Source organism: Pelobates fuscus, chromosome 2 (assembly GCF_036172605.1).
Source record: "Pelobates fuscus isolate aPelFus1 chromosome 2, aPelFus1.pri, whole genome shotgun sequence".
Taxonomy (NCBI): Eukaryota; Metazoa; Chordata; class Amphibia; order Anura; family Pelobatidae; genus Pelobates; species Pelobates fuscus.
In genome coordinates, this window is record NC_086318.1 from 220,158,265 (window position 1) to 220,181,948 (window position 23,684).

At 39.0% G+C, this 23,684-nt stretch overlaps 2 protein-coding genes across 2 annotated transcripts; both read left to right on the forward strand.

Moving 5' to 3' along the window:
- Positions 1-16,212: 16,212 nt before the first annotated feature.
- LOC134586267 (uncharacterized protein F54H12.2-like) lies at positions 16,213-17,520 on the forward strand. Its single transcript, XM_063441755.1, has one exon. It carries the CDS (start codon positions 16,213-16,215, stop codon positions 17,518-17,520), a length of 1,308 nt encoding a protein of 435 aa, XP_063297825.1.
- Positions 17,521-18,297: 777 nt separating this feature from the next.
- On the forward strand, positions 18,298-20,838 carry LOC134585717 (uncharacterized). Its single transcript, XM_063441174.1, has 5 exons — positions 18,298-18,360; positions 19,216-19,279; positions 19,388-19,456; positions 19,538-19,684; positions 19,821-20,838. The coding sequence occupies exons 1-5, from the start codon at positions 18,337-18,339 to the stop codon at positions 20,777-20,779; spliced, it is 1,263 nt and encodes a 420-aa protein (XP_063297244.1). The 5' UTR covers positions 18,298-18,336; the 3' UTR covers positions 20,780-20,838.
- The last annotated feature ends 2,846 nt before the right edge of the window (positions 20,839-23,684 follow it).

Consider the following 23,684-nt stretch of genomic DNA (forward strand, 5'->3'; position numbering starts at 1 on the left):
GCAGCAGTGCTTGGAGTCCTCAGGAAGCACTAGGAGCATCCTTCAACTGAGGTACCCAGTCGGGGTGCCTGTCGATCCGTTACACTGGACAATTGTTTAAGCGTTCCTTGGCTGGAATGCATTGGAAGACTAGTGCGCATGCATGCCAGGTTCTGAGACCATTTGATTGAAATAGTGGGGTTTTACTCTTCTATTTCATCATAAGCAAGTGCCCTCCTGAAGAAGCCAAGCCATGGACATGGTCTGCAGCCAGCCCCTGGATGTCAAGTGGCAGGAGGGAAACCTTTTTCTGTACTTCCAGACCAAGGTCTCCGCGCCTCTTATACTATCAGAGCTTATGGGTTACCACAGCAACTCTCTGATATATTTCCCACTGGGAATGCAGACAAGCTTAATTACCCATCAGACCAGTATCACAGTATACCCTCTTCCCTAGCCCAACTATAAACGGGCTTTAATTTCACATCAACTATATATATATATATATATATATATATATATATATATATATACACACACATATATACACACACTATTTATCATGAATAAAATCTAAAACAAAATGTGTGAGAAATTAAGATTTTTTTTTATTTTTTTTTTAGTTATGCGTGGCCTTTTATCTGTGAATGTTATTAAACTGTTAAATGTTACTGCAATAAAATACACATATTTATATTCAGCAATGTCTCACAAGTACAACAGTACCCCCAATGAACAGATTTTTGGAAAGTTACAGGGTCAAATAAAGCATGTTCCATTTTTCAGTTTATACATATTGAAATTTGCCAGATTAGTAATGATGCCTTTGAGACCGTATCGTAGCCCAGGCATGAGAATTACCTCCATGATGGCATACCATTTGCAAAAGTAGAGAACCAAGGGTATTAAATATAGGATATGCCCTGTCTTTTTTTGTAGTCACAAACACTGGCCAAAGTTAGTGTTCTGATTTGTTTTTGTGTAAAAATTGCAAAAAAACAATATGAAAGCTAACTTTGGCCAGTGTTTGTGACTAAGTGGCTACTAAAAGAGACTGAACATACCCCATTTGGAATACCTTGTCTTCTTTTACAAATGGTATGCAATCATGGGGGTAATTCTCATTCCTGGGCTACCATACGCTTTCAAAGGCAACATAACCAATCTGGCAAATTTCAATGTGAAAAAAAGGAAAATCAAGCCTTATATTTGACCCTGTAACTTTTTAAAAACACTATAAAACCTGTACATTGGAGTACTGTTATACTAGGGAGACTTCGCTGAACACAAATATTAGTGTTTCAAAACAGTAAAACGTATCACAATAATGATATCATCAGTGAAAGTGCCGTTTGTGTGTGAAAAATGCAAAAAACTTCACTTTCACTGACAATATCATCACGTTGATATGTTTTACTGTTTTGAAACACTAATATTTGTGTTCCATAGTAAAACAATATCCCCCCATGTACAGGTTTTATGGTGTCTTGGAAAGTTAAAGTGTTAAATATAGTGCTTGCAAATTAAATTCTCTGACTTTCTGCCTGGGTTGTCAGGCACGTCCCTCAAATTTATATTAATAAAAGCACGTATTATGTTAAAGGATTATATAAATATCCACTTGGAATTTTAATATATACATATATATGTATTTAAATTCTATGTGTATACTTACATAATCATTATAAATAGAGAATGTCATTCTAAGTGTATTTTGTTACATAAACATTTTATATATATATATATATATATATATATATATATATATATATATATATATATATGAAAATTTGCTTCATACTTACCGTAATTTTCTTTTTCTGATCATTATTCATGGCAGCATTTACTCATGGGTTAGCTCCTCCCCTCACAGCAGAAAGGACAGGAAATAGAACTCTGAAACTGGTATAAATAGATCCTCCCCCTTCCCATCAGGCAGTCTTAGTAACTAGCATCACATCTTATAGTATATGGGTGGGACCGTAATGCTGCCATGAATAATGATCAGAAAAAGAAAGTTACGGTAAGTATGAAGCAAATTTTCCTTTTTTCACTGACATTATTCATGGCAGCATTTACTCATGGGGATTACTCAAGCAGTATATATAGAGGGAGGGACAGAGTTCAAAAACAGCTAATAGATATAAAACCATTATTGAGCTGCATACATTTTAGAAGACTTTAAAAAAGCCAAACAAGACATCCATAGGATATTGTCATACATTCTGCTCAGACAAGTAAATTAACCTAGAGGCTGCAAGGTCAGCAATCTCCTGGCATTCAATATCTGAAATATCCTGAATAATGATAGAGTCCGAAAGGAATTAAGGCCATGATAGCCTAAGTTAGATAAGGATAATGCCATTTTGATATAAAATTTAAAACCAAATTGATGACCTCATCAGATCAGAACCTTGACAAAGGCATAACAGAATGTTGGATGAGAACAGACACACCATGCTTTTCAACATGGGGAGAATTACACTGAGAATCCAATTACTTCCTGGATGTAATTATTAAGGACTGTTCACACTGCTTCCTCTTGCCTTGTGAACTACTTACCTGTGGATACAGGAAACAAATCAATACCTGCCTGTCAGAAAGAGGCAGAGCCTAGTAGAGAAATAAGTGTTATTAAAACACTGCAATAACGAATATATATATATCTCAAAAATCAGGCTCACAACAATACCTCACACCGTGGATGAATTGATACAGTAATGATCAGTCACAGGAGAGGTATAAACCAATGACATTACTAGGCAAAGGCAAGAAGAATCATATACAGATTAGTTAAGGATCAATCACATCAGTACCTACATTCAAAGAAACATATTGTAAATAGTACAGATTATGCCAAACAGTATAATCAAATTTATTAGAGACAGTTGTGTAACATAAGTAGGAGAAATGTAATTGGCAGGATACTGATGAGAAGGTGGTAACCAGAGGCACATGATCCATTGTGGTAACCGACACATAATAAGCAGGATAGTAGAGGATATTCAGTTATCCTTATGAGAATAAACAACCGCTTACTTACTCTTACCTTATCTTCATATAGTGATGAAATACTAGTGGCAGAGCCTATGGCGATAATAAGCAGTTTGTATTATCTGTAAGATATCAACACCAATACAAATATATAATCCACAAGTATTACATCAATGCAATGTTAGGAGTGACCATAACTTATACCGATCTAGGTACAGAGACCATGTAAAAACATATCAGTCAAATGTTTGTCATCAACAAGCTGCATTACATTATTTTATGTAGGATGAATCAACCACTTAAAGCCATACATTGGTTGCAAATTCCACATATAAGGACCCCTAGAAGAATCCCCATGAATATCAGGAGAGAGGACCGTAATGGAGTTACCTGTTAAGGAGTTACCTCTCTTGTTCTGGTAGCAGGTGAATTTTACCTGAAATAGTAAACCTGGTAGAATGGCCCATTGGACTAGACCTCCCAGTGTCAATTAAAATACTTGCAATACCAAGTATCGAAAACTTACCTGGATCATATGAGCCCAAAAGAATACCTTTAATTGCAGAAAGGAAATTATAATATTCCCCTTCACAACAGGGGAATCTTGTCAGAAATTTCTGAACAAATAATTCCTTATGAACCAAATGCATGCCACCCCTGACATATCCTAAAGGGATTGCCAAACTCTCAGGTCCCCAAGGGATAAGAGAGAATACTGCATAAAAAAAATTAGTACATTCTCCAAATTATAAGGATTATGTCTTAAGGAAATGTACTCAGTTCTAAAGAATGTTAAACCAATTCCAGGGAATAGAGCAAGAAACTGAATAAAAATCACAAACCAGACCAGTGAATTCTTCAGAGTAGAAGTTTGCGTAAAAATAAAATGATACTAAAGTTAAGACCAGGAGAGAAACAAGCCAATATGAACAGCTTTTAAATCAGGTAATGGCTTCAGAGTTACCTACTTATGAGAACGATTAATAGCCCAATTTGTGCTCCTGCAACCAGCATGAACTACTAAGCTGTGCATCAGTAACAGCATATATTTGAAGGTTACACATTGCCACCAAAATTGAAAGAAAAAAAAAAAAAGAAAACATTCCCTATCTTGATAAGAGAGGAAAGGATATCTGGCAATAGAAAAACTTTTGAGAAATGGTCTCATGTATAAATACATAGGAGTGCACACAAAAAGGCCTTAAATTTGTTAAACAGTACCATGCTCCATTTTGGAAATGCAGGTCTCCTTCTCTCCTGGGAGAGGCACTCAGAAAGGTTCAGAAACACCTGCAATCCATCTGAAGTGGTAAAATATGTTAATTGCTTATACTGAAACACCTGTGGGAGAAGGAATCTAATACAAAGCCAAAAAGCAGCATGTTTCCTTATCTACTTCATTAAAAACTGAAATAGAGAATCCACAGTAGGCACTAGTTACTTACCCAGTACAACAGTGCATTTGCTAGAATTGGGCTGTATTACATTTCAGCGCAAAACAGACCTTAGATCATTTGTATATATTAAATCTACCAAGGCTGTGAATAAATTGGGGTTATATAATAATACCAACCTGCATCAGAATATATGAAACACATACATTGTGGATGTTTCTTAACAGCACCCTATGCACATATATATCAGTTACATATACTGAGTCTGTTTAAACAGTAATCATACATAGCCTACCTTTGCTATATACAGTGACAATGTGCCTGCACCCATATTAAGATTATATGAGTGAGATAAATTGAGGCTGTGTTTTCAACAGAACTTCATGCACATATAGCACTCACATATACTTAGGTTGTGACTAATAACCCACACATAGAACCATTATCAGAGTGGACTCAGAGGATGTGTCTTAAATAATTCACATATATTGTGTTTCCACTAATATATCAAGCATATAGTGAACAGATCCACTGAAGCAATGTCCACACCAACTTACAAATAGAGCATGTAGAGGACATATACTGAGGCTCTGTTTTCAGAGCAAATGAACACAAACTGAGGCAGATACTTACGATCAACTCATACATAGAGCATATAGTGGATATATATACTGAGGCTGTGTCCTCATCGTAACTCACACACAGAGCCTATAGTGGATATATATACTGAGGCTGTGTCCTCATAGTAATTCATACACAGAGCATATAGTGCATACATAAACTGAGGCTGTGTCTCCATAGTAACTCATATATATATCCTATAGTGGATACCAATACTGAGGCTGTGCCCTCACAGTAACACACATAGAGCATATAGTGTATACATAAACTGAGGCTGCGTCCTCATTGTAACTCATGCATAGAGCCTATAATGGATACATATACTGAGGCTGTCCCCATAGAAACTCACACAGAGCATATAGTGGATACATATACTGAGGCTGTGTCTCAATAGAAACTCCTATATATATATATATATATATATATATATATATATATATCATATAGAGGATACTTATACTGAGGCGGGGTACTCACAGTAACTCTTATATAGACCATATAGCGGATCATATACTGAGGCCGTATCCTAGTAACTCCTACATAGAGCATATAGTGGATACATATACTGAGGCCGTGTCCTTATAGTAACCCATACATGGAGCATATACTGGACACACTGTTCATACGTTAGAGCATAAAGTGAAAACATACCGATGCTGTACCACCACCAGATTATGTATGGATACTGAGGCCCGTGGTCTCATATGCAGTATATTCTTCCACTTTCTGGAAAAGCCTGCTTATTTGCAATAATGCACAGATAACAGCAATCAATGCCACATATCTTGATAGAAACAAGTGTGTGTGGACTTAGAGTTAGGTTTTTAAAACCTATCATATACATGTGTGTACTGCAATCAGTCACCCAGGAAAGTTCTCTTACCTTGGATATTTCTCTGTCTTCAGGACTGTGAAATTCCAGCAGACTTTATACAGCCAGGATATCCATTATTAGCACTCTTTTTCACAATGCCTCATTGCATTAACAGCACTCTTTTTTCACAATGCCTCCTTGCATTATCAGCACTCTTTTGCACCAAGCATCCTTTCATGTATAAACTTACCTAAATGCTCACCACACAAACCTCCTAAATGTGACCTATTTGTTAGAAGGAAGCCTAATGAAAGCAGCTGGGAGGGACTGAAAGAACAGAGACCCAGGTGCCTATACTAGTTTTAATCTACATTGCTAATGCACTTACCTGAACAGCTGCAGGCCTGTGTTTCAGCGGCAAAATGGGGATTTGATCAACTGACAGCCTAAACTGTTTAAACTATAGGCTTCCATCTGTACCCCATATGCCGTCCATCATCACCAGTGGGAGGAGGTTTAACCAACCCCATACAAGGTGGAACACATAGAAAAGGAATACCCAGGTAGTTACCTTATGGAAGTGCTGTTTACTGGGTCTTCAAGGATAAAGGCTTAGACTCGGCTGGGCCTCATGTATGCAGTGGACAGCTGTCATCCCCTCAGGGAGAGATATAGACCAGACTCCTGATTGCTGAAGGAGGTACCCAGGCTGGCAACTCGTATAGATGTGCTGTTTGCTGGGTCTTCAGGGGTAAAGGCTTAGACTCAGCTGGGCCTCATGTTTGCAGTGGACCGCTGTCATCACTCCAGAGAGAGAGAGAGATAGGTCAGACCCCTGGTTTCTGAAGTAGGTACCCAGACTGGCAATTCTTACAGATGTGCTGTTTGCTGGGTCTTCAGGGATAAGAGGCTGAACCCTGGCCTGGCTTCATGTAGGCAGTATATCACATTTATCCCCTGACGGGGTACCCAAGCTGGCCTGTTGCTGGGTCTTCAGGGATAAGAGGCTGAACCCTGGCATGCAGTGGACCATTTTCATCCCTTAAGGGAGAGGTTGGGTCCGACCCCCGGTCACTAAAGGGGGTACCCAGGTTTGCAGTATTAACAATAGTGCACTGCTGGGTCTTCAGGGCTTAGAGGCTGAACCCTGGCATGGCTACAAAAATACTGCCTGGTGAGCATAAAAGAAAAATTATAGGCCTGCATAAGCAGACTCCTTCCAAACTGCTGTGAAGGACAGGAAAAAAGACTGCCTGATGGGAAGGGGGAGGATCTATTTATACCAGTTTCAGAGTTCTATTTCCTGTCCTTTCTGCTGTGAGGGGAGGAGCTAACCCATGAGTAAATGCTGCCATGAATAATGTCAGGAAAATATATATATATATATACATATACATATACACACACACACGATACCAGTAGAGAGCACTCAGGAGTCTTTCAAGGTAAGTTTCATCTGTTGCTTTATTGAGCAATTACAAATTCACACAACGTTCCAGACTTCCAGTCAACGTTTCAGTCTGTAAAATACTTTTTTCAAGACCAGGGAAAAATGTATTTTACAGACTGAAATGTCGACTGGAACGTTGTGTGAATTTGTAATTGCTCAATAAAGCAACAGATGAAATTTACCTTGAAAGACTCCTGAGTGCTCTCTACTGGTATCGTATACAATTTGGTTGGAGACAGCACCGGAGCATTAAAAGACCGGGAGCATTGAGTGCTGGGACGTATATATATATATCTCAAAATACAGTTAAAATGAAATTACAAATGTATATATAATTTTTTTACATTTTATTTATTATTGTAATTATACGTATATAGATATATAAAATAAATATATGTATTATATATATATTCATATATTTCACATATGTAACTTCATTCTAAGTGTATTTTAATACTAATATACATAATTATATTAATATTAAAATACATTAAGCATGACATTACATATATATATATATATATATATATATATTTACATACATATACATATATATGTACTTAGAATTATATTTATTGTGCAATATATTTTTCTTTTACTTTTCTCACCAGCAGGGGGACTGTCTGATAGCCCAGGCAGTTTCTCTGCATACAGCTCTATGGCAGCTATTGCGGCCATGTGATCGCTCTTTAAGAGGATTCACATGGCCCCCGGGGGCCTGATTTGCCGTAGGAGGGCTGCCTGGGAAGGTAAGTATCCCGTGCGCTCCTGGGCTTAAAGCCCTTACGGTGTTCTATGGTGCTGCAACGGCTTTTAAGCCCATTTAAAGCGGGACGTCATAGAAAGCCATAACGGCGTTAAGGGGTTAAAAAAAATGTAACTGTCCCATCAGAGGGCTTTAGTTGTTATTGTGCCTGGAGATTTCCATTAAATTATCTGCCAGTGTTCTGGATCCTTCCCTGCAGCCACTAGAAGCAGCAAAAATGTTGCAGTTTCTACAGAACGGCAATGTTTTCAGCTGCAGGGTTAAAACAGGGGTTGACTATAGAGAGAATTTCATAAAATTGGTCTATTTAACATAATTAAAGTAAAGTAACTTACTTATTATTTACCAACTATATCCTAGAGATCTTGATTAGTGTTGTCGCGAACCCGAAATTTTCGGTTCGCGAACGGCGAACGCGAACTTCCGCAAATGTTCGCGAACGGGCGAACCGTGCGAACCGCCATAGACTTCAATGGACAGGCGAATTTTAAAACACACAGGGACTCTTTCTGGCCACAATAGTGATGGAAAAGTTGTTTCAAGGGGATTAACACCTGGACTGTGGCATGCCGGAGGGGGATCCATGGCAAAACTCCCATGGAAAATTACATAGTTGATGCAGAGTCTGGTTTTAATCCATAAAGGGCAGAAATCACCTAACATTCCTAAATTGTTTGGAATAACGTGCTTTAAAACATCAGGTATGATGTTGTATCGATCAGGTAGTGTAAGGGTTACGCCCGCTTCACAGTGACAGACCAAACTCCCCGTTTAACGCACCGCAAACAGTCCTCTATATACAGAGTAAACATGGCTCCCTCTATATACAGAGTAACATGGCTCCCTCTGTATACTGTGTAAACATGGCTCCCCTCTATATACAGTGTAAACATGGCTCCCTCTATATACAGAGTAACATGGCTCCCTCTATATACAGTGTAACATGGCTCCCCTCTATATACAGAGTAACATGGCTCCCCTCTATATACAGTGTAAACATGGCTCCTCTCTATATACAGAGTAACATGGCTCCCTCTATATACAGTGTAACATGGCTCCCCTCTATATACAGAGTAACATGGCTCCCCTCTATATACAGTGTAAACATGGCTCCCCTCTATATACAGTGTAAACATGGCTCCCTCTATATACAGAGTAACATGGCTCCCTCTATATACAGAGTAACATGGCTCCCCTCTATATACAGTGTAAACATGGCTCCTCTCTATATACAGAGTAACATGGCTCCCCTCTATACAGGGGCGTACCTGGAGCATTTGGCACCCGGGGCGGATCCTTTATTTGGCACCCCCCTCCCCAACTTTGAAATGTAAAAAACAGCTGCAATTTTTTTTAAATGTATGTTTATGCAGTGTGTGTATAGTGTGTAAAGTGTGTGTATATTGTGTGTATAGTGAGTGTGTATAGTGTGTATATTGTGTGTATATTGTGTGTATAGTGTGTGCAGTGTGTGTATAGAGTGTGTATAGTGTGTGTATGCAGTGTGTGTATGCAGTGTGTGTAGTGTGTGTGTGTATAGTGTGTGCATAGTGTGTGCATAGTGTGTACAGTGTGTGTGTATATTGTGTGTATAGTGTGTGTAGTGTGTGTATAATGTGTGCAGTGTGTATGTAGTGTGTGTGTATAGTGTGTGCATAGTGTATGCAGTGTGTGCATAGTGTGTACAGTGTGCGTGTGTAGTGTGTGTATAGTGTGTATAGTGTGTGCAGTGTGTATAGTGTGTGCAGTGTGTATGCAGTGTGTGTAGTGTGTGTGTGCATAGTGTGTACAGTGTGTGTATAGTGTGTACAGTGTGTGTGTATATTGTGTGTAGTGTGTGTATAGTGTGTGCAGTGTGTGTATAGTGTGTATGCAGTGTGTGTCCCCAAGCCCCTAGTCACACAACCAAATAAAAAAGCCCCTACCTTCCCCCCTCACCCTAAAAAATAGTGAAGGGGGAATAAAATTACTACCCTGTAAAGTAAAATTCAACTTACTATTCAACGTCTTCTTCTTCTAAAATCTTCATTTTTTTAGCCCCAAAAAAGGCCAAATAAAAAGCCATCATACCCGTCGAACTTAAAAATAAAATAAAAAACCCGAGCACAAAAAAAAATTAATCCATCTTCACCCATGGAGGGCTCTGTGTCAGTGTTTATCAGGGATCCTTAGGATAGGTGTCAATCCATATCTGCCAAGTGACCCTATGTAGGGGGAACAGTCCCTATTCTGCTCTGTGTCAGTGTCTGGAGGGAGTATCTGCAGTAACACAGAGTGTCTGGGGGAGTATCTGCAGTAACACAGGGTGTCTGGAGGGAGTATCTGCAGTAACACAGAGTGTCTGGGGGGAGTATCTGCAGTAACACAGGGTGTCTGGAGGGAGTATCTACTTGTAACATTTATATGCACTAAAAAAAAAAATAATAAATTGAAAAAAAAATAAAAAATGGTTGCAGCTTCCGAATTAATCTAAAATGGATGCTGTCCAGTAGGTGGGAGGGTCTGCTAGGGAGGGTGTGCTGCTGATTGGCTGTAATGTGTCTGCTGACTGTGAGGTACAGGGTCAAAGTTTACTCAATGATGACGAATAGGGGGCGGACCGAACACCGCATGTGTTCGCCCGTGGTGGCGGACGCGAACATGCTATGTTCGCCGGGAACTATTCGCCGGCGAACAGTTCGGTACATCACTAATCTTGATGTTATTATTACTCTTACTTAATGGTACTCATTGTATCAACTTCAGAAGGATGAAAAGGTTATGTTGTTCTTGGTAAGAATTGAACCTGTAACTGTGAGATACTACAAAGGGAGTACTTAACACTGATCTATTGTACAGGCTAAGTCTGTTATTATTGTTTTAAATGGCTGTAACGTGCAATAATGTATTTTAATTTTGTGCACTTTTCAAAAGGTTTGCTGTAATATGTGTTACCTATATTATGTAATGAATAGATTACCTTCTCACATACTAAGCACTTTTTTGGCTATCATACTTCAGCATATCCCAGCTAGGTTAGAAGTTCAAATGCTCGTTAACCCCTTAGAGACCAGAACATTTTTAAATTTTCTTACCATTATTGATCAGGGCTGTTTTTACATTTCTCCTGTGTTTGTGAATTTGAATTTGAAATTTAAGGTCAAATTAGCCGTGCTTCAATTTTAGCAACTCTGTCCTTCATTTTTAAATTCATCTTGCATACTCACTTTTGAAATAACCTTGTTAAACTTACCTGTTTTCCCACTGCTGGGACAGTCTACTTACAGCAGCTGCTCATTTCTCAATGAGCTCATCTTGACTGATGATCTCTGCTCTGATGACATACCGTGCACATGTGGCAATTGCTGCCCTCTACTAATTGGATGTTCTCAACAGAAGAAGCGTTTAATCTAGTTGTTTATATATAGCATTAACATCATTCTCCATTAGCATGCTGTGTCTTCATGTTTCTCATAGAAGCAATATTTTTCATTGTTAAAAGGCATAGGGTTAATGCCCCAAAACCACCACATTAAGATGTATTAGAATTTGATACATTACATTTTAAATATAATGTGTCATAACACTTGACGAGTGAAAAGTTTGCCCTAGCGAGTAGAAATTAAATTCCGGTGAATGTGCAATAGACCCCATCTTTGCAGTGGCAAGTAACTATTAAAGAGACACTCCACTGACATTTTTAATCAGGAGTATATCTAAAAATTTAGTGCAAAAGCTGCTGATCTCTATGAAATCCCACAGACTTCCCAATGTAGCTCAGTGAGAGGTCTTTGCACAGCAGGTGCTCTGAGCAATTGTTGCCGCTTGAGCTTATCTCCACTGAACTATTCAAATCAGAAAGTAACAGGACGAATTGCCTGATTGACAGCCAGGGGGATGTAACAAGGCAATTTATAAGAGTGCCAATTTCTATTGAAGCATCTCTTGAATCTATGTGTTATCTTGAAGCATCTGTTGACTCCATGTGTTCCTCCGCAACCGGAACATTCATGCTTAAATCTATACAACGCCCCCATCTGCATTTGCCCTCGTTGATGAGTCAAGAAAAAGCCCTCTTCTTTCCGGCTGACGCTTAGGCACCTGATCCCATGCCAGCCCCACTTAGAAGGGCACAGCCTTCTGTGCCATCATCAGTTTCATCCACAGCGGTAGGTCCATCTGGTCCCACCACATACCATGATTGACTGGCAGCTGTTGACAGAATTGTTCATCATACTTCAACCACGCTAATCCCACTAAGTCCGATATGCCTCCCAGATTCCATCTATGTAGCAAAAGAATTGAGAACAACTACCAGGAAACTTCTCCCCCAAAACACTAGCTAAAATACAAAATGCCCTGACCCAATTCCCAAAAGTCTTAGGTATATTTCCGATAACTCCAGTGCTTTTCTTCCTTCTCTTTCTTGGCATCTTTTTAATCCCCCTCCTTGAGAGCAATACATTCTTCCAAGGAGAGGAGTAGTGTACAGCTACACAAGTCATCAAACTAACTTTTGACAGGTGCCCCGCCCCTTTTTAGTAAACCACGCCCACGGCGCAATATAACCCCGCCCATTGCGCATTGTTGTGTGATCCGCCCCTTTTTTGACAAAACCACGCCCATGACACCTTATGGGCCCCGCCCCTAATACATTTTTATTTTGTCAGGTGCCCCACCCCTATTTATTAAACCACGCCTGTTGCGCAATATGACCCGCCCATTGCGCGACGATGTGTGTACCGCCCCTTCTTTACTAAACCATGGCACTAAACCACAACCATGGCACATTACGTCCCCAGTGCTATTTTTGACGTAGTAACGGCCATTTTTATGAGTCCACACACACGGCGTGTTATGACCACGCCCATGATCTTTATTACATATTAGCGAACATTTTAATGAAGCCACATCACGGGGTGTTATAGACACGATACAATGTTCATAGAGTGTGCCACCATATGGTTGTATGAGGTATTACATTCTTTGATTGGATTTTTTACATTTATTTTTAATTTCATTTAGAGGAAGGATATTGCTGAGTAAAGGGATTGTGTCTGGGCATGTTTTTGAAAGATGTGTCTGGGATCTTTTTTAAAGTATAGAACAAACACAGAGGACAGATTTATATAAATCGGAGAAATAAATAAATGCCAAATTAACTCATATAGCAATGTTTATTAGACAAAAAAAAAGTCAATGCAATATTCACAGGAAAAACAATAATACAATATCCGCAGGAAAAGCTATAATACAATATATGTAGGAAAAGCAATAATCATCAAATGTATTAGTCAGAAAAGCAAGGAATAAACATCACAAATTCAACCAATCAGCAGGATGCTTTAGTATACGTGGGCGCTTCTTAGGTAGCAAATAGCCGTGAGATGTAGTTAATCCCGGGGTGCTAAAAGAAATATTTGGTAACGATTGTCTCTTTTGAAAATGGGGTGTTATGTCCCGAGTCTCACTTGGAAGGCTCTGCAATTTCAATCGTTCCAAATATTGCTGAGTAAAGGGGATGTGTCTGGGCATGTTTTTGAAAGATGTGTCTGGGATATTTTTTGAATGCATAGAACAAACACAGAGGACAGATTTATATAAATCGGAGAAATAAATAAATGCCAAATTAACTTATGTAACAATATTACTAGACACGTGTGGCAATGCAATCAGATCTAAAAGCAAAAGTGTTTAGATGAGCAATGACAGACAGATGGCATTTACAACCAAGACAGGGGTTCCCAGGATGACAGCCGTAACAGAATCAACAACTTAAATGTTTTCCTTAAACACATGGGACAGTATGACTATTGACAGACAGCCGGCATTTACAACCCAGGGGTGGGGTCTCATGGTGACAGCTGTAACAAGATAACCAACTGAATAGTATTCTTTAATCATGATGCCCAACAGCAATAATATATCAGCATTAAAATCAATATATTACACACCAAGAGAATCAGGTAGCTACAGCGGTATTGATAAATTCTATAACTCAATTAAAAAACATAACATAAAAAGAACAGTTGTTAAAGAATGGTTGGCAGATCAGGACACTTACACGTTACACAGGCCAGCAAGACGACGATTTGAACGCAATAAGATTTGCGTCTCTAATATTGACGAACAATGGCAAGCTGATCTTGTCTCAATGATTGACTTTGCTAAGCAAAATGATGGTATAAAATATATACTGACCGTCATAGATGTGCTGTCAAAATATGCATGGGCTGTGGCTTTGAAGAATAAATCAGGAAAAAACGTTGCTGCTGCTTTTCAGAATATTTTCAGGTCGGGACGTTTACCTCAAAAGTTGCAAACAGACAAAGGCAAAGAATTCCTGAACAAGAGTGTAAAAACAGTCCTAAAAAAATGTGAGGTTATACACTTTACAACCAATAATATGGTGAAGGCCGCTATTGTCGAGCGTTTTAACAGAACATTGAAAACTAAAATGTGGCGCTATTTTACAGCACGCAATACATACCGCTATGTAGATGTTCTGGATGATCTGATATATAGCTACAACCACACAGTACACAGAACAATACGGTGCGCTCCTGCAGCGGTGACGCAGAAAAACACACGCACGGTGTGGAAAAACATTTACGGGGAGTATTTCAATCATAAAAGGATTAAACCAGCGCTGAAAATTGGAGACCAAGTCAGGATATCAAAGTATAAAGACATTTTCAGTAAAGGGTATGAGCAGACCTTCACTGATGAAATATTTGTAGTGGACTCATTAAATACCAAAGGTATAAAACCACTCTATATGTTAAAAGATTGTAACGGCGATTTAATTGAGGGATCATTCTACGCTGAAGAAATACAGAAAATACCTCCAAATCACAATCGTATTTACAGAATTGAAAAAGTTTTAAGACAGAAGAGCGACAAAGGTAAAATATTGTACTACGTTAAATGGTTAGGTTACCCAGCGTCATTCAATAGTTGGATTGACAAAAAGCAGTTAACCACCCTCTAAACAACAACACGACTATGGAGGACACAGCATTTTACGTAACACTGCCTAGTAACGCATCGCACGAAATATACCCTCAAAACGAAATATCCAATTATACGACAAAACTATCCAAGCCGATTATCTTAAAAGGTGAATGGGAAGTTGGTTTAACAGAAATACAATATCCCCATACATGGAACACTTTTGAAACCGCTGAAGGATACATATATGTTGGTTTAGCCGGCGGACCCCTAAAACAGCTGAACGTAAAATCAGGGTATTATGATGATGTTCAGAAGCTGGTTCGGAATATTAACAAGATTATTGCCGCGAATAATGATCTGCCGGTGGATATTAAACTGGAATATGACGTTTTGGAGCGCTATGTACATGTTGTCGGCCGTGATACATTTATAGCCAGCGACAAATTGACTCATATACTTGGAATTGACTCTAATCATTTTGATAGAACTATTTCAGGAACTATTTGTGCAGATATAAAAAGCAGTTTTTATACCCTGTTTGTATACACAGATATAATAGAGCATCAGCGGGTGGGTGATAGCTTTGTACCGCTGTTACGGTCCGTTGAAATTACAGGTAATAACAATGAGATTATAACTCAGAAGTACATCAAACCGGATTACTTACCAGTAAGTAAGCATCATTTCGATACTATCACAATAGAGATAAAGAACGACCAAAATAGAAACGTCTCATTCAAGTACGGAAAGTCTATCGTTAAGCTTCACTTTCGCCCCCGTCGCAGCGTCTACTACTAGCAAAACAAACATGGTTGCTGTTAAAATCTATGGCGAACCACACATTTACAGTAATTATTATAAGACACAGGCTGGTCAGGGACTGCCGGGATTTCATGGTAGTACGTATATGTACGGTCGTGGTTTAGGGGGCATATTTAGAAGCTTATTCCGGAGAGCCGTACCATTGTTCAGGCGCGGTTTAGAATTGGTGAAACCACACGTGAAAACAGCGGCTAGGAACATTGCAAAGGATGTTGTGGGTAGAGTTTCAACGGCTGCGATGAATAAAATAGTGGGTGAACCCCAGGACGGCTCTGGTTTAGTATACATAGGTACAAATAATCCTAAAAGGAAACGGAAACGATCAGGAGTATTTCCTGCAAGTACAACGTACACCCGCAACAAAAAGGCTTGCACTCCTGCTAGAAAGAAGAGAAGAGTATCACGAAGGAACGCTAACAACATATTTTGAACAGCTGACATGTCGTTTATCCATACTGCATCCGTAGAATGCGCCAAATCAGAACTGGATCTTTTTGAAATAAAGCCTACTCAGACCAGCATAGAAAAAAGCCTGTATGTGGAAGTACAACCGTTGGCCGCCATTTCGGAAACTTCACCACTCGAATTCTACATAGCAGGAAGCGGTGAACATTATTTCGATTTGAATAACACGCTGTTGTACATTACGTGTAAAATTGTTAAAAATGACAATACGCCGATTGCAGATGGAGCACGAGTGAGTCTAATCAACTACCCGATAGCGACACTGTTTAATCAGCTAGATGTTACACTCGGGGATAGGCTGATATCACAATCTAATAATCTCTACGCTTACCGAGCCTACATTGAAACACTGCTCAATTACAGCGCTGATGCTTTATCAACTCAGTTTACAGCCGGATTATTTTACAAGGATACTGCGGGAAAACATCAAGACAGAGTTTTGGATGGTGACAACACAGGATTTACAAAGCGGGCACATATGACAGCACGCAGTAAAACTGTTGAGTTACTTGGACATCTACATAGTGATCTATTTTTTCAGGACAAACTAATACTGAACGGTCTGGATTTGAAAATAAAGCTTACCAGAAATAAAGACACGTTTTGTTTAATGTCCGCAGACGCTGAACCGTATAAACTTCAAATTCTAAATGCATCTCTGTTTGTTAAAAGAGTCCAGATATCCCCGGCAGTGCGAATAGGTCACGCGCAAGGCCTTCTAACAGGCAACGCTAAATATGCCATAGAGCGCGCTAGTATGAAAGTGTTCAGCGTACCCACAGGCAGTCGTGTTTGCAATCAGGAAAATATATTCTTGGGACAGATTCCAAAGCTGGTCATTTTAGCATTTGTCGACAATGAAGCTTTTTCAGGCGCTTATGACAGAAATCCCTTGTGTTTCAAACACCATAATGTGAATTTTGCGGCACTCTATCTGGATGGTGAACAAATACCTGCAAAGCCTTTTCAACCTGATTTTGAACATTCTAACGCAGTGCGTGAATATATGTCATTTTTATTATTGGCACAGAAGAATTGTGGTGATTCTGGAATTATAATTAACAGAGAAGAATTTGTGGCCGGATATACATTATTCGCCTTTGATCTATCACCTGATCAGGAATGCAGTAGCCATTTTTCACTCATTCGTAGCGGTAACCTAAGGGCGGAAATACGTTTTTCGAGGGCCCTGGAACGCACTGTAAATTTGCTTGTCTATGGACTGTTTGAAAACATTATTGAAATTAATCAAAGACGGGAGGTTCTTTATGATTTTCTCTAAAACCTAACCATGAACACCTTAGAAATAACGCATATTTTACGCAGCGACCCATATTCCAGAGGTATATTCGTTGGTGTGTTCCCGTGCGATTTACTACCAACCTCTAAACTGGACAGCGTACCAGCGGCATTCATTATAAATACGGATCCACATACATTATCCGGGGAGCACTGGCTGGCTGTTTATATTGATGATAAGAGACAGGGATATTTTTTTGATTCTTACGGACTAGCACCGACAAGTGAAATATTCCCTAAAGAAATACTGATATTTTTAAAAAGAAATGTTAAACAGATATTCTTTCAAAATGTTCAGTTGCAAAGTACTCTGTCTACAGTGTGTGGGGAGTTCTGTATTTTTTTTATTCATCATATGTGTAAAGGGATTGCTTTTAAAGAGCTTTTAAGCCATTTCACAAGTGAATTAAAACAAAATGATCGTTTAGTATCCCGTTTTGTGTGGCAATATATGCGTGGGTTAAAAAATAGACGTGTTCATAGCGTTCATGTACAGAGATGTACGGCGTGTTATCGTCATTAATATCTTGTTATGATTTTTCTTGATCTCAATAAAATCAGTTTTGTCTGTTACAATTAGTATGTATATATTTATTACTGATGACCCTCATGCACCTGTCTGACCACATCACAATGACCCTCATGCACCTGTCTGTCCACATTTACACAATGACCATCATACACCTGCCCGAACCCATCAAGAAAACACAAAAAAAAAAAAAAAAAAAAAAAAAAAAGGTATAAAAAGACATGGCTCAAGACTAGGGGTCATAAGGCATCTCCTGGTTACAACTACATAATGAATACCCAAGACACAGATATGGTAAGTAATTCTAAATCATCATTCTTTTATATTTAAAATTGTATGTTTTTTAAAATATGAACGTCTATGGGATTGTTTTATTTCTAACTGTAGGGGACTGTAGTATAGACTGTATGCCATTTGTATTTGTTTTTATTTTCAACAACGTAGGGGTCTATTATATAGAGTCTGCACTGTTTGTTTCCGCGTCTTTCTGTTCTAAAATGTTACGTACTGAACATAGTTAGTAATGTTTTTAATGTATGCAAAATCCTTATCTATGCATTTGCGGGGGTGTTATGCTGTGCTTCTCCGTGCATGTTATAGCATAACATTTTTTTAAATATGCTGTGATGCTACAGCATCAATGGGATTGTTTTATGTCTAACTATAAGGGTCTGTAGTATAGACTGTGTGCCTTATGTTTTTTGCGTTTTATTTTTAACAACGTAAGGGGCTATTATATAGAGTCTGCATTGCTTGTTTCCGTGTCTCTGTGTTCTAAAACGTTACGTACTGAACATAGTAATGATTTTAATGTGGGCAAAATCCTTATCTATGCATTTGCGGGGTCTTATCCGTGTATGTTGTTTAATATATTTGTTATACTGGGGTTATATATATTGTACATATGTGTTATGCTCAGCTTATCCTTGCATGTTATAGCATAACATTTTTAAAATATGCTGTGATGCTACAGCATCATACATATCACTGTGGTTGCTATACATTTCACTGTGGCTGATATGCATTTCACTGTGGCTGTTAGACATCTCACTATGCCTGTTTTGTCAAACAACTGATTGGTGTCATTAATTGTAAAATGCTGTCATAGTGTTCCCGTCATAAGTGTTCAAATACTTTATCGCGTTTCAGGGAAAAATCAGTCCGCCAACGAATGAAAATGGGTTACCCAGAAGGCTCACGGTCGCCTCACAAGGTTGTACATTTTCTATGTTGATAAGTGTTGTTTAAAAATTCCAAATGTTTATTTTGGAGTCTTTTATGCATAAAATAAACTAAGTCTTATTGTATTTTATTTATTTAGGTCCTTTTAATACTGGAGTATTGGCTGACAGACCCACCAACATACATCCACGTCGACCATTAAAAGCAGGTGTGTGTTTATATAATGTTATATGCTGTTGTATCATACCCGGTTTTATCCCTGTGATAATTATATTTCTATTTATTTTAGAAACATCCATAAAAAGTACAAAAACCTCAGAAGTTTCTGATGCATGTACAGGCATTAGCCGCTTACCAACGGCGGATCACGGTCGTAAGACATACAGCGCGAATGCCGGAGAACGCAGGGACTGCAACCCGCATAAATTAAAACAGGGTAAGTATACGTATGAGTTGGTTTTTATTTGTATATTTATTTACTACATAAATATAGTATTCATATCTGAGGGTCTGTTTTTAGGCTCTGTATGTACATTGATATATTAACATATTCATTTATTTTTTCTATACAGCATCAAAGTTGTCTTTAACCCGGAGCCGCTCTACAAGAGATATTACAGTCACACGTGATGACGAACAACCGTCAACATCTACCTCAGGGGTTTTAAGGCAGCGTCCATCTAGTGCGACATGTGTAGCAAAGGAGCCTCTACAAATACAGTCATTAAACACAACAAAACATACATTTTGGGGTAAGTCAGCTGTCACATCACCAGTCAATGTATCAGGGTGTCGACATTTCACTGTAGCATCAAATATACCTGTGAAACAATCCATTACCCCTGTAAATGTTCCTATACAACCAATCCCTAAGAAAAGTAGAACTGTTTTACAGGATATAACACAAGCCACCAGCAACGATAACAATATACATAGAGGAACTACATCATTGACATCCAGAAATACCTCTGTAAAGGTGCCAACACCACCGCCACCTAAGAAAAGTAGATATGACAGCAAAAACACACACATTTATACAGAGACCACATCACCTCTTGATGTTAGAAAATGTATGTTGTGGTTCACGCGTTCTGCTCCTTTATGGTTTGAAGTCAAGGATGCGGTAGACCATACAATCAATGAAATACTCAAAATAGTGCATAATGCTGCTCTTTTAAAGCAAAGCAGGCCTCTGAGTCTAAAACTTTACGCCGCTAGGCGCCCATTTAGTATTGGCCATTCATTGTTATCCCACGATGGCCGTGACAGTCCATTGGGAATAAGAGGTCTTATACCAAACCATAAATTACCCCGTGACAACGTCGGTGATTTATTACAGTGGTTTTTAAGGGAATTTGGTTTTTGGTTCGCTTTAGAAACCTTTATTGACTCTGTAATTAGTGAGATCCGTAACATTGTTATTGTGACTGATGATGAGCTTAGACAAACTAATTTTTTAAACCGTTTAGAAAGACTTGACCGTGCTACCGATGCCTTTCGTTCAGGTCTAAATTTACTGACCCCCGCGTGACTAGTCATGGTTGGACGGGGTTTATTATCTCAATCCAAAAAATGGACCAGACAGAGACTTGTAGCTAAACGCCGAGCTAGAACCGTAAAACGTGCCATAAATACATTGCGAGGTGCATTAAGTTCTGCGATGACTAGGCAACGCCGTAAGACCCCTTGTGATACAGACAAATGCTTAACCCCTGTGGTACTTCCAGCTGAGGATGGCGTTGACACTCCTGTTACCCCTGTGACACCCCACACAAATGATACTGAAATAGCCCCATCACCTACAGATCTTTCCCCAGAGATACAACAAAGTCCATTTAGTCCTGAGAATATTAACGATTCGCAGGAGCACCCCAAAGTGCAGAACCCCAATGATGAACTAGAGGCTCCTGTATTTTTGGAGCGTGTTGAACAACGCCGCAGAGATATTAACAATTTCAATGCCGTGGAATATTATGAACATTTTCGGTTTGTAAATTTAGACAGAATAACATCGTTTTCAGACGCACTCCAGTCTGTACATGATGCTATTCAAGAGCTTTTAAACAGAATGATGCCTGATATAGGGCCAAGCGATTTTGTTCAATTAAGACTAGATAGCGATGATCTTGGCAGACCGTTACACTCTATTAGACGTTGTAGAGATGAATTGAATGCAGAAACCTTTTTAAACGCAGTGTCAAACTTGGTACAGAGCAATGCTGAAATTATTGGCAGCAGGTCTTTAAGGCTAGTTGTAATCATTGTTAGGAATAGAGTCGGTGGTGTAATGCATCGTAGGCGTCTTCGGTCAACACCCTATAGTTGTATCATTGCCAGGAAAAAGAGGTGGCTTTATGATTTAAACAATGATAATAATAACTTGTGTCTAGCAGCTAGCATTTGTGCCCTTGTGGCTCAGGATAATCCTGCAGACTCTGTGTTGTTGAAGAGAGCCAGGGAAATACATAAAGCTGTAGGTATCCCTGATGATCGTCTGGTTAGTTTTAGCGACATCCCAGCTTTTGAACAACATTTAGGCATTACAATTAAAGTAATGTATCACAATCATGGTTCGTGGCACTATTTTCATTCAGACAAGCCCTGTAAAGATAAAGTTGTGTTTATATACCATGAGGGCGAACATTATTATGGCATTAAAAAAATTAATGCGTTCATTGGGGAATCATACTTCTGTAAGTACTGTCACACACCATTCTCTCACAAAAACAATCATTCCTGCCGGTATTTTTGTAAGGCCTGTCACAGACAGAACTGTGTAGAAGTGAAAGGGGAGATCCCTAGATGTTCCAGTTGTCGCACTTTTTGTCGTTCACAGGAGTGCTTAAAGTTGCACAAAGAGCTCTCCGTATCCGGAAACATAGAGTGCCGTCAGAAAGCTTATTGTGATTCCTGCGGCCGTTACACTGTAATGGCCGAGCATAAGTGTAAAGGTTTCCAATGTCAGGTTTGCTATGACACTGTAGTCACGCTTGATGGCCATGTTTGTTATATGAGAAGATACACCCCAGAAGACCCTACTAACAAATACATTTTTTATGACTTTGAATGTATGCAGGAGACCGGTGTACATATCCCCAACTATATCTATGCTTCAGAGTTAGTAGGGGATAAGTGCTGGGAGTTTGAGGGTACATCGTGCCTAGAGGAGTTTGTAATAACATTTATAAACAAACCCTTTAGTAGCTACACATTCATAGCGCATAATGCAGGTAGGTATGACTCTTACTTTGTGGTGAATCAACTTCTTAAGGAGAAAATAGCTATCGAGTTGTTGGCGCAAGGTGGTAAATTACTTTGTGTGACTGTCGCTGATCTAGGTATCAGATTTATCGATTCTTTAAATTTTCTCCCCATGAAACTAAGTAAATTGCCAAAGGCCCTGGGGTTCGTCGGCTGTAAAGGATATTTTCCACACTTTTTTAACACATCCCAGAATCAGTCCTATATTGGCCCTATGCCTTCGGTAGACTATTATGGTTATGACCAAATGATGTGTGATGATAAAAAGGAGTTTATGGTCTGGTATCAAGAGAACCAACATTGCCAGTTCAATTTTCAAGATGAACTTAAAAAATACTGTATAGATGATGTTAAAATCTTGAAACAGGCCTGTGTCTGCTACAGAGAAAGTGTGATGGAGATGACCAAGAAGGTAAAAACTATTATGGGCCCCGACGGTCCTGAAACCGTCATTAATGATATTGACCCTTTCCAACTCACTACATTAGCGTCTGTGTGCATGGCCATGTACAGATTTAAGTTTTTACCGAAAAATACCATAGCAATTTTACCCTCTGACAATTACCATGCAAATCAGAAACGTTTCTCAACAAAGTCTATACAGTGGTTAATGTATGTTGCACACAAAGAGGGGATCACTATTCAGCACGCTCTACAGGGTGGTGAAAGGGCTGTTGGTAACTATTTTTTGGATGGGTACGCTCTGATTGATGGCCAGCATACAGCTTTTGAATTTCAGGGTTGTTTCTACCACGGTTGCCCAGTTTGTTTTAATGAAAAGGCATTTAACACAGTTACAAAGACTACCTATGCACAATTACACCACAAAACCAATGTTAAAACCCATTTTCTAAAAATGCTGGGTTATGTGGTCCGTGAGATGTGGGAACATGATTGGTCAAACCTGTTAGAAACTGACAAGGATCTACAGGCTTTTCTTATCGATAAAGATTTTCCACAACCGCTGGAGCCTCGTGATGCCCTTTATGGGGGCCGCACAAACGCAATCAAATTGTACCACAAAGCGGCCCCAGGTGAGAGCATACACTATTATGATTTTACCAGTCTATACCCTTACGTCAACAAAACAAAATTATATCCCACGGGTCACCCGGTAATCGTTTATGATAATTTTCAGCCTTTTGAACACTATTTTGGCCTTGCTAAAGTAACAG

Coding starts and splice junctions, on each gene's coding strand:
- LOC134586267 (XM_063441755.1), top strand. CDS start 16,213: ATGTCGTTTATCCATACTGCATCCGTAGAATGCGCCAAATCAGAACTG.
- LOC134585717 (XM_063441174.1), top strand. CDS start 18,337: ATGAATACCCAAGACACAGATATG. Junction 19,457..19,537: donor ACGTCGACCATTAAAAGCAG/GTGTGTGTTTAT, acceptor TATTTATTTTAG/AAACATCCATAAAAAGTACA. Junction 19,685..19,820: donor CCCGCATAAATTAAAACAGG/GTAAGTATACGT, acceptor TTTTCTATACAG/CATCAAAGTTGTCTTTAACC.